Source organism: Ambystoma mexicanum, chromosome 1q (genome assembly GCF_040938575.1).
Source record: "Ambystoma mexicanum isolate Mex_15411 chromosome 1q, UKY_AmexF1_1, whole genome shotgun sequence".
Classification (NCBI taxonomy): Eukaryota; Metazoa; Chordata; class Amphibia; order Caudata; family Ambystomatidae; genus Ambystoma; species Ambystoma mexicanum.
This window is the reverse complement of record NC_090922.1, coordinates 472,586,678-472,598,835: the sequence shown is the minus strand read 5'-3', so window position 1 is coordinate 472,598,835 and position 12,158 is coordinate 472,586,678. Positions and strand designations below refer to the sequence as shown.

The window sequence follows — 12,158 nt, the reverse complement described above, 5'->3', positions numbered from 1 at the left end:
TGTGGGACTTTTCCAAAGAATAGGACATGGGAATTTTTAAGAATATTGTTAGGTGAGAAAATGAAAATGAATTTATGAGAATTGTTTAACTATTTATGGTTTTATGAAATTTTTGATGTAGCAATAATTCATATAAAGATGTATTAATAATGTGTTGTTGATGATTTGTGTAAGGTTTTATCTTTTATAAAACTGCGTGCACAATAAATAAAAGAAGAGAGCTTGTTTTTAATAAACGTGCTAAGATTCACAGCCAAAACTGCATGATTTACATTTTGTATTATAGATTTATATAGAGGTGCAGTGCTGGAAATAGTGTTGGATGGGGATTTGTGGGGGCGTGTTGGGAAAGGGTGGTGATGGTTGGGCTGTCAGGGGTTATCCTTCTTTTATGTTGTTGGCCGACCCAGTTTTTTGTCTTGGAAATCCAGTCACCCTACTTCTGTTGTTGTTTGCCCATATCGTGTTAGGCGCAGGTCAACTTTTGTGGCTCCCTGTTGGCCGCGACCAACAAGATGCAACGAAGGGGGACCTAAGGCCTCTGAGCACTGTATCTTAAATATACCGTCATGCAAAACAGCAATAGGTTCAGTCTTTCGAATTACAGTATATTGAATGGATGCACGGCCCTCCTAGCAAGTGACGCTGTACTGTCAGCTTGACTTGCTGAGTGAGCCGTCATTCCTTGAACATACTGTCATCCTAAATGCCGCATTTACTAGTGTTTTGGATGACGTTATATCCAATGAATGCACAGCCCATTCCGCAAGTGAAGCTCTGCTGTCAACTTCACTTAATCAGCGAGCATGATTCCTTGAATGGTTCTATGTTCATTTAATCGACAGTCATTTTTACGACTGCCTTTTTTAGGATTACACAATTACGAAAAAGGTAATCAAAATCCTTTTTTGGGGGGTAACCCCTCCCCCCATTTATTTTTTAACTATTCCCGACCCCCCAAACCTGCATCTGCCCTATCCCACGCCTCCCCCAAAATTTCGATGACCTTTTTGGTAATCCTGTACTCGTAAAAAAGGCAGTCGTAAAAATGACTGTCGATGAAACAACGGTATACGCCTTGTACATACCTTCATCCAAAAAGCTGCATTTACTGGTGTTTTGTATGACGGTATACACAAGATCAGGGCTGCGAGATGTTATGTCCCTGTGACCTGCTGACCACGCCAACACAGGTGTGCCGAAGGGGGACCTATGCCAAACGCACCATGTCGAAATGGCTGGCACAATATACAGTGCCACAATGTTCTGGTTTTCACCAGACATGGGGCTATAGAATTCCCTGTTGGATAATTGATGCAGGAATCCGAAACAAATCTAGGAAATCTTGTGACTTTCTGTCAGCACGTGCTTGAAGAGTAATTATTCTTCGTTTTACACTATGGGCCTCATTACGAGTTTGGAGGCTCCATGGCTGCCTCCAAACCGGGCTCCATTACCGGGTTCCTGCAATGGGGACTTACAGGGTCATTCCGACATAGGAGGACCCGGTAAGTCCTCCTTGCAGGAACCATTCCCCATTCCCATTTGAGCCCTCATAGGGCTCAATGGGAATGGGGAGGGAGGTAACAAAGGGCACATTACATGTGTCCTGTTGTTAACTCCCTCTTCCCCTCGCAGGACCCAGAAAAGACATCTGGTTTTACCAGACGTCTGGTCCGGGTCCCGCAAAGGGAACCTCATAATACACGCTCTCGGAATGAAGGGGGCCGGTCCCGTACCGGCCCCCTTCATTCCGGGAGCGCAAGGGTCGTAATGAGGCCCTATGTCTTTTTGGCAACAGGTGTTCAGAGAGTAGTTATTCAGCAGTAGTACTCTCATGTCCTTATTTTCGCAGTTTCACAGAGAGTAACTGCCCAGAACCGTCAGGTCTTTCTGGCAGCTGGTGTTCTGTTATCCTGTAGTAATAAGCTCATGTCTGTCTGGCAGCAGGTCTAATAGGTGTATGCCTTTTGAGACTGACGCCTTTTCTCTGACAGTCCATGTAAATATGTGTTCGGCATGTGCTGCAGTTACCAAATTCTGGACAAGCTTGATATTTAATTGTCATGTGAGGATTCTTGAATGATGTTCCCTTGCACATACTGAAACGTTACGCTATATGATATACACGAACCGTGTGAAATATGTACTTCGAACACAAGTAGGCCCTACATCTCTGTATTGCTGGTTTCTGGGGGTTCCCGTATGTCTGCACCCAACTTTGTTTCAACTTGTGGTGCTTATTAAAGGGACACAGCGGACGTTCTTTCAGGCTTTTCACTGCCAGTTCTCATTAACAAGGGTTCGAAGCTGACGTTGTAACACATACTACTCTGTCGGGCGGCCTCAGCCACCTTCTGCTTAGAAGTCAGCTAATGGATTCTGTCTGTCAATCCTGCTTTTTGCAACGCCGAGTACTTTCTTTCGGTTCGGCGAGTGTACACCTTGCGAGTGTACACCTTAAAAGTGTAGCCTGCTTCATCAAGCCATCCCCAGTTGTGCAGTTGTACCTGATTCTTTAGAGTCTACATATCACGTTTTCTCACAGGCTTCAGGGGTGGACGCTCTGGAATAGCTTATTTTTGTCTGCTTTTTAGTAAACAGATTGGTGACTAATGTTGATTCACAATTTGGATGGAGAAGTGTATAAAAGGAGTTGTCATGTATCACACAACATTGAACCCTACAGATGCTCACTGCACTTATTGATCCGTTAAAATGTCCAATGGACCCGACCGAAGGACACACATGTCATCTATGAACGTATGCCACAAGCGGACATTGGGACTAAATGGATCATTATGTGCATACATGAACATCTTCTCAAAGTGCCCTTTGCTATCCTGGGGAAACGTTGCTATTAAGCTTGTGCTCATAAATATCATTTGTAGGTTTGATTTTTTTTTAAATGGGGGTGTTAATTCTGCTGCATGGCTAATATTGTCAGATCCTTGAGGAATTCGGTCTGGATTGTGTGAGGTGTCCGTGAGGGGTCTGTCTTACTTCCAGATATTTAAAAAATACATCTGCATGTGGAATGTTAGTATGCAGAATGTTTTAGTCCACAGTGAATGACCACTTTTTGGGTACCTATAAATGACTGCGCCTCGAGGATAGTTTCTGATCCATGATCTTAATTTGTGTATGGAAGGTTTTACGAAATGTACTTCAAAAAATGAGAATAGTTGCAGAACAGACTGTATACTAGAGACAATGGGATACCCTAAAAGATTGTCACAGTGTTCTAGAATTTTACTAGAATAAGTGGATTGACACTTGTCAAAAAAGACCTTTCATTGTCAGTTATCCAGCCTTTCTCACGTGCTTGTGTATTCACAGATGTCATTTCATCCATTAATTCCGGTGTGGGGGTCCTGCTGTAAAGGGAGCAATTATTAATTGTTGGCTAATTGATTCACAATCTACTTTTCTTTATATGTGTCTCTGACACCACTATCCCATCCGCAATTATCAGCTGGTATATAGCACTATTGCAGCCATTTCCTAAAGTCTGACAAGCGATGGCCTTCCATGTAGGAAAGATGATTTCTTCTTTACCATTTCTTTTTCTAACTGTGAAATTCCTTCCTGCCAGTTTGTTTTTAAATGGGATGATCTTAGCACACATTCTTTGAACTTTTGAACTAGGAAAGTGAACCCTCATGAATTTTGAGTCCTGTTGTGGATTTTGTGGTTAATGTCATGAAGCCAAGTAGGATCAACAACAGGCCGACACAGGGAGGTAGGGTTAATTTCTGAATAGTTAAAGGGATAGACCAAATAAGAGGTGATATTCAACTTAAACAAGCATTGGCAATGCCAACAGTTTGGGCTTTTGAGTCGGCATGAGAAAGACACATACCAGGCATTGCCGTAGTGGTATTAACTGCCCATTGATGGTAGCAGGTGGAAAATGGTGTGAGTACCTGGACATCTAATAAGAGTGCCTTGCAAATGCCTAATACTTATCCACAAGCCAATGCTTGTTTTTACCAAGACTTAGGTGAAGGACATGCCGAGTGCTTATAAATGGAATGACCGACCTGGTGTAGACATTTCTATTACTTTAGTAGCGTGTTTACAATCATTAATTCTCAGAACGCTGCTTTGAAAAAAACACTGGCAAGCACTTTGAGTGCAAATTTTGATGGTAAGGGTTGATTAAAGTGAGCTGAAGGAGTTCCAATGAGGAGGTGTTTTGGTTGGGGAGGGGCAGGAACTGGGTGGGAGTGGCCATTGAGATTAGCATGGCCATGGGCAGACAATGGTGGACAAGTAACCAAGCACCTTCCAGCTTTGTGTCCCTCCTCATATACCATATCTCCTTATCTGTAATCTAATGCAATAGTTTGGCTTATAGGTGGCTCTTTCACCTAATAGCCAAAACTAAAAAGGCTCAACAGCAACCTGATGGCTCTTCCTTGACTTCTACTTAAATAGTTTCACAATATCTGGATACCTTCTCCTTGAGGTTCAACAGTAATATTAGAATGACTTCTCCAATTTTGAAAATCTTAATCGAGGCTCCTTTGCTGGAGAGGGTCGGCCGTTCAGTCACTCAGTCCTTTTCTTTACGTGTCAGTTACCCAGACACGCACTTCTTGTCTCCTGGTTCTGTAAACTCTGGTTGTCTACTTCTTATCTTTGATACAGCAGGAGGTTCCTCCCAAGGATCTCCAGGCCATAGGCTCCAGCATGCTAGGCCTCACAAAGGGATGGAGCTGGGGCTTGGGAAATCCCCAGAACCTCCACCAGAGAACGGATAGCCTACCTTTCCCTATTTGATCATGATTCCCTTCTCAGATTCACAGGCCCTAGCTCTATTCCCCAAAACCCCAACCTTTCCTTCCTCCTTGATGATTCGGAATGGTCTTTCTCCGACTCTCCCTTCCTCTACTGGACCCTGATACTCTGTCCAACCTACTCAATGTTCTCTTTTTCCCTCACCATAGGGCCCTCTCCCCACTTCATGTCAAGTTTTCTTTCAAGCCTTTTCAGCATTTTCCTCCCAATGTCCCTGGAGTTCTCTCCTGACACTTCTCCTCTTCTTCCTCTAACAGCCATTTTATCATCCTCTTTCGCGACCCTCCTGATGTTTTCTCCAAACTCCCCTTTGATGTTTTATAAATGTATTTATGCATTGGTTCCAACTCCTTTCCTATAGCTCCTTGTAACATCCTTTCTGAGCTGAGGTTTCCTCAAGTCCCTCCTCACAGCTCATTCCAACCTCCTCTCTAATGTTCACTCCCCCACCCTCACAACTCCATCCGGCCTTATCTCTGATATTTTTACAAACCTTTCTTCCAATACTCTCTCCTCCTTTGTCACCCTTTCTCCAACAAGCCTAATTTTCTATCAGCCCTCCCACCTCATGCTTTTACTCTATCACAACCTTCTCCTTTCACTCTGCTACAGCCTCTTTTCTCCTGCAGTCATCATGTCTCTCTCCCCAAACCCTAACATCCGCACCAAAGCTAAGATGCTTGTGGGCATTATTGGGCTCACGCTCATCCACCTGGGCCATACTTATTGGCAGAAGATATTTCTATGAGCAATAGTTAATTTGTGGTCGGACTTGGACATAATTAAAAAGTGGCCCACGATCACAAATTGCAATTCATTATTTTTCAGAACAGACTGTTTGAGTCCTACACAAGGGGGAGTTTTTGGTACAATTTTTGCAAATAAAGCATTTGAAAGCATATTTGCTTATTAATATTGGTTAAAACTAGTGCAGTAACTCATGAAACTGGCCCCCTTGCCCAAGAAAATGGGCCACTCTGGCCAAAATAACTGGCCCACACTATAAACATGGGCTGACAATTTTGGCACTGCCCTATTGCCCTATAGGCCAGTCCGAGCCTGGATCGGGATTGGTTTACTATCTCTCTCAATCCTTCAATACCTGGTGGGAATACAGGTCTGCAGCGCTGCAAGGTGATGCAGACAAAACTCTCATAACATTCCTTCACTATCATGGATTGAACATGCATGGTTTGGCTGTTGTCGTGCGGACATCCCTCATGCAGCGTTCCTCCGCATTGCACTATATCCTGACAAACCAAACACAAGACTGTTTCAGCTGAAGTGAGTCTTGGACTCTTCCTCTGTCTACCCAGGCGCTTAAAAGATATGGTATTAGCAAACTGGGCAAAATAGCTGTGATGTGAGTTATACAACAGGACATTTCTTAAAGGGACAGTGGGCATGTTTCCATTGACAGCCCTCTGCCACAGAGCTGTGGGAAGGTGGGTTGGCCCAGCTGATCTCCCATTTACCCCCTTCGGGATCAGCATCATGCACTATTTGGCAGTTGACTGCCACTGCGACCACTCCAACCTTGTCCCACAGAGACAAGCAGGTGACTTTTCCACGGTTCATACTTAGAATTTGAAGACATTAATCCTTACAAGCTCAGTTTGGGGGTCCAGGCCTCTACATTATGGTCATGGTGGCATACACAAGCACCCCAAACTGCAGGGGGCCCGTCCAAATCTAAAGTTACCTTCGCACCTTGGTATCCTAAATTGTAATACAAATAAGAGCAGGTCACTTTTTGGTTATAAAACATACTTACACCAAAACACTTAACAGTCTCTTCTCTGATCACCCTTCCGCTGCAATACTGGATGTGTGCACCACCTATCTAAAAGAGGATAGCATACCCTCAACTAATACTAATTGATCATAGTTAGAGGCCATATTTTGTGAAAATCGTGGTATTATGAAAACTCACGCCTCTAAACAAATCACCACACATTAAAATAGTTTTGTTTGTTCAAAGAAAACAGATCCCATTTGTCAGCCTTACACGTTCTGTGGGAGACATTGCTGCATGTATTCTACCACTGCAGAGCCTGTATAGGCCAAACTTGCATCGGAGAGTTAATTTATGGGGTTAGTCTCAGCAAATCTATGGTGTATTCCCCAACCTGTTTCTGCAATTTACCTATTTATTGCATCCATCAGGAAAAAGGTTACTGCTTTTCAACTGGTCTATCACATCCACCACATTATTCATGGTCACTGCAATGAGTTAAGTAGCCAATAGGTCATTAGGGCTCAAAGTCTGCACTCACCACTAGCCATCCGCTTGTGATAATTGATTCTTGGTGAGTAAGAAATAGTGTGTGTGTATATGTGGAGAATTGAGGTCCCATCTGAATTTGTATGCCTGGCTAGTAGCTTGTAACTTCACACTTTTACCCCTGAATAGGAGTGCATGATCAAAAAGGTGGTAGATTAAGTGTAGGTTGACTAATTGAGAGAGTGTGATCTTGCTAGGGAGCTAGATGTGAATTCTTGTTAGGCCTGAATTTATATTCAGATATAAACACCTGATGTAAGATAATATTTTACAAATTGTTCTGACAGCTCTACTATTTCTCCCCTAGGAATACGCCGGTCCTTTGAAAGCTAACAACCAATTAGATCCTCTGGAAGCTCAAGGTTCCTTGCAACCTCTGAAGATCACCACTTCTCAATTCCGCAGACATGGCTGGTGTTGAAGACAACTATGGGTCAGAATCCTTTGAAATGATCACAGATGAGGAAGTGGCTGAAGTTCAAGCTGCGCTGGAAAAAGGAGACCTGACCGAAGCAGCTTCCACACTGAAGAAGTCTCTGGAATCCCTGGAAAATGCTCAGCTAGACATAGCCATCACTGGAGAGTCTGGTTCAGGCAAGTCCACTTTTGTCAATGCCATCCGGGGCATGGAAGACGAAGTCGATGGAGCTGCCAAGACAGGCGTGGTGGAAACCACCATGCTTGCCACACCTTACCAGTACCACAATCATTCTAATGTGACCATTTGGGATCTACCAGGGATTGGAACACCTATGTTCAAGGCAGACACATACTTGGAGACTGTTAACTTTAGCCGCTATGACTTTTTCATTCTCATCGCCTCCGAGCGCTTCAAGGAAAACCACATTCAGCTTGCCCTTGAAATCCAGAGGATGGGAAAAAAATTCTATTTTGTGCGTTCAAAGGTAGATTCCGACCTGTATGCATCCCAGAAACGCCGGAAGACTACGTACAACGAGGAGCGGATCCTGAAGGAGATCAGAGACAATTGTATAGACTGTCTGAAGGAAGGTGGCATTGCATCCCCAAAGGTGTTCCTGCTGTCCTGCTGTGAGCTGGGCCTCTATGACTTCCAGCTGATGCAGGACACACTGGAGAGGGAGCTTCCAAGCCACAAAAGGCATGCTTTCCTCCTCTCACTGCCCAACATTTCTGTAGCTGTTCTTCAGAAGAAGAAGGAAGCCTTGAAGCAGCAAATCTGGAAATTAGCCACCATTTCCTCTGCTGTGGCAGTTATCCCAATTCCTGGCCTCTCTGTCGTCTGTGATGTCACCATCCTGATAAAGGCGATGAGAGGCTATCTTAGGGATTTCGGACTGGATGAGGAATCTCTCCGCCGACTGGCTGCAAGAGTTGAAAAGCCAGAAGAAGAACTGAGGGCAGTCATAAAATCTCCTCTGGTAGTTAAAGAGATAACCCGGGAAATTGTTTACAAACTAATGAGCAAGGCTGCTGGTGCGAGCTTAATGGTCGTTGAGTATGCTCTCAGTACTATCCCAATTTTTGGTTCTGTCGCTGCTGGAGGGCTTTCCTTCGCAACCACATACTACATGCTGCAAGGCTTCTTGAAGGAAATAGCAGAAGATGCTGAAAGGGTTCTGACCAAGGCTCTGGAATCAACAGTGTAAACGTCTGCAGGCCATGCTCACAAGGATATGATCACAAGCTCAGGCTACGGCAGAACCAGCATTAATGGCAAGAGAACCTCTCAAGCAGAAGACTATGCAGAGCATCATCTACATTATCAGCAAACTAGAAGTCTGCTAGCCGACAGAAACGTACGGCTTAAGAGAAGGGCAGCTACTATTTGGTTAATGAGATGGAGGGTGGAAACCCATTTTCCTGCACATACATTTGTCATTATTGCTAAATTATAACATGATTTATGGGGTTAATGGAGCACAGGAAACTAGAGCAGTGGTCTGCAACCTTTGACTCTCCAGATGTTTTGGATTACACCTCCCATTAGCCAAAAAGTAGTAGGTTGCACCCAGTCAGAGCTTCTATCACACTGGACATGTAGTGTCTTTAATACTAGCAGGGTGGATGGCCTGCAATGGTCTGTGTTGGATTAAAGGCTCAACCTCTAAGCCTCTAAAGCAGATTATAGTTTCTGCATTGTCCCCCCTCAAACTTGAGACAAAAACGTATTGCTTAAACAAAGTAACTCAAAAGTTTAACTTCCTGATATTGTGACTAATTATTATTTATTTAAGCACCTTGTGCTTAGTACAGCTGACACGTGTTTCAACCTTTCACAGGTTTTCCTCAGGGCTAATTATTCTTGTTCTTCGCATTTGTCTCAGTTATTTGCAAGGTAGTAGTAAGTGTTCATGTTCCATTTCGCCCTCTTTAAAGAATGTTGTTATACTTCAGTATTTCTGTGCTCCAGTTTCATTCTCATTAGGATAAACTTATCCCATATTTTCTCTTGTTTGAAGGTATTAGAACATGTTTTACTTTGGTTTAGTTCACAGCACAGTAAGGTTGTCCAAACCTTATTTTAAGTAAATAGAAGGAGACCTTTCAGTCTTCCTCTGTGGCGTTCTGCATGGCTGTAAATGGTGCTGCATTTAGAAACTGGAGCACAGAAATACTGAAGTATAACAACATTCTTTAAATTGGAATGTAATGGAACATGAACACTAAATACTACCTTTGTTTAAGCAATACGATTTTGTGGTGCTTGGCACAAGTCGGAGGTTGGACAAGCTGGAACACCTCCCATTAGCCCTAGCCAGCATTCTTAATGGTGAGGGATCATGAGAGTTGTAGCCCAGAACATCTGGAGAGCCAAAGGTTACTGACCCCTGAACTAGAGGATAGTCCTAGCTTGCGCACAGTAAAAGCAGCTGAAGATGGGAAACACATTGCCCATCAAACAGACTCTACCCTTGTCCATGTTCCAATTCTGGAGCACTTTGCAGTCCTCAGCATTGGTGATGAGAAGAAGTATAAATGTACAAAAAAGTCGTGGAACTGTGACCCCCTGCACAGGCGGGCATAGGAACATGGAGCTAAACATGTGTTAAGAGGTTAGGGATGGGTAGACTGGATCAGCACAAGAAAGGGTTCATCCGGGATTGGTATTCAATTACTTCTGTTTGAAAAAAGCACATTTCAATGTAGATGAAACAATTATGAGTTTCCTACTTCCAATCCTAGAAATTCTGGAAAGAGTGCAGGGGAGATTCCCTTTGTCTATTGTAATATGTGGGATGACAGAGCTCTCTGGGATAACCCATCAAATTGTAATAATTCTGTTAAAGTGGAGCTTAAAGCAAAGGCCTGGAGGAAAGCCATTGAAAGGTCTGGAAGTGCAATGGGCCTCCTTGAAGAATGCTCTCGAGTTTCCACGCAGTAAAACAATGGGAAACTCGCTGAGCCTTCTGGATGAAATCCACCCCCCTTATGAGCGTTCTTTGTACGTACGAATGAGGCTGGGGATATTGTATACAACATGGTACATCCACTCGGAGGGAGACTACGATTCTGTGGGTCCCAGGGCAAGTGATGTGGCTGTCAGGTTTGTCTCATAAAATTGCTACAAATATAGCCGTCAGGTGCAGGAAGTTGACGGCAGCCGCATAGGAGATTTTCTGTGAATACACCAATCATGGAGGTCCCAGCATCTTCTACCCTTGTGCTGCATGTTGGCACCCCAGAAATGTTCGTTCCCACCTCTGATACAGAGTGGATTGTGGGCATCATTTTTTCATGTGATCTACCTGGGCCATAATTACTTAACTTGCTTTCGAGTTGGAAAGTATGATTCAATACATGTTAACCTTTTTGTGTTCTTAAGAGTTGTGCTCCATGGCATACAACACTAGCATAACGCCATCCTTGAGGGAAGGCCATCAATTTGCCCCTGAGCAAAGAAGTTGTCTGTGCAAGGACTACAGACAATCACAATTATTTAGAAGAGTGGAATGCTTAGCGCTTAAATATATGTTTTTCTCTCACTTTATGTTCTTTTGTTGTGTCATTGCTAGCATTGTTTTATACTTTTCAAAGTGTGAAGAGAAGATCCTGAGTCGATATCATGCTGCCTACAGGCTACAAAAACCCAGCACACGCAAGTAAACATGATGAATTACGTACAAAACCATGTTGCATTATTTTGTATCATGAGCTTGTTTTTGAATAAATACATTCTTTTAAGTATTTTCATTTTGATGGAACTCGTATGTTGACTGATAAGCCAAAAATGTGTATTTTTTCTGAGGAGCATTTAGGATCATAATTTAGCATTGACAACAAATATTTCTCATAACAGATCCTAGTATATCAGTGACCTTGCAGTCACTCATTAGCTAAATTCCAAGCTACGTGTCCTGATATAGCCCTGGGTTTTAGCCACATCACAATTGTCCGTGCCACTGGCGGCTCTCAACAATTTGGAAAGGTGCAGCACGAAGGCGGGGTCATGCAATTGGGAGCGTGGCCTACAACCCTTTAGGGCAGGGCTGAAGTTTGCCATACACTTGTTTTCAAATACGACATTTAATAACATTCCGAAAGCAAATGTAGTCAATGATGTACGAGCATGCACACTAGCAGTCCCTAAATCTGCCTTTTTTTACAATGGGCCTCATTACGACTTTTGCGCAATGGGCTGACGGGCTCTTCTAATGGAGGCGGACCCGTTAATCCCATTACGCAAAATTACGAGGTCCCCTCGCGGGACCCGGTAAGGATGCCTGGTAAAACCAGGCGTTGTTACCGGGTCCCGCGAGAGGACCAGGGCGCTAACAACGGGCCGGTCGTAATCGGCCCGTTGATAGCTCCCTCTCCCATTCCCATTGAGCCCTATGGGGGCACAGATGTGAATGGGGAAGGTCCAGGCCCGGGTTCCCAGAGGGAGGAATTACCGGGCTCTCCGAACTCGGAATGGCCCGGTAATTCCTCATTCTGGGAACCCGGGCCTGGTTTTGGTGGCAGCCATGCCGCCAATAGCGGCATGACTACCGCCAAAGCCGTAATGAGGCCCAATATGTAGTTCTGGTTGTTAGAAAAACATCTATCCTTTAGTAGTCTCAATGGCCTAGAAAGCTGCCAAGTGTGGATG

General features: G+C 43.9%; 1 protein-coding gene across 5 annotated transcripts in view; it reads left to right on the top strand.

Moving 5' to 3' along the window:
* The window catches only part of LOC138528875 (interferon-inducible GTPase 5-like), an 82,919-nt gene extending 71,665 nt beyond the window's left edge, over nucleotides 1–11,254 (top strand). For all 5 annotated transcript variants that reach the window (XM_069640803.1, XM_069640802.1, XM_069640799.1 and 2 more), the window contains one exon: nucleotides 7,395–11,254. In XM_069640803.1, coding sequence (XP_069496904.1) covers nucleotides 7,495–8,715 — 1,221 coding nt within the window. In that variant the 5' untranslated portion in view covers nucleotides 7,395–7,494 and the 3' untranslated portion in view covers nucleotides 8,716–11,254. The remainder of the gene's footprint in view (nucleotides 1–7,394) is intronic.
* The last annotated feature ends 904 nt before the right edge of the window (nucleotides 11,255–12,158 follow it).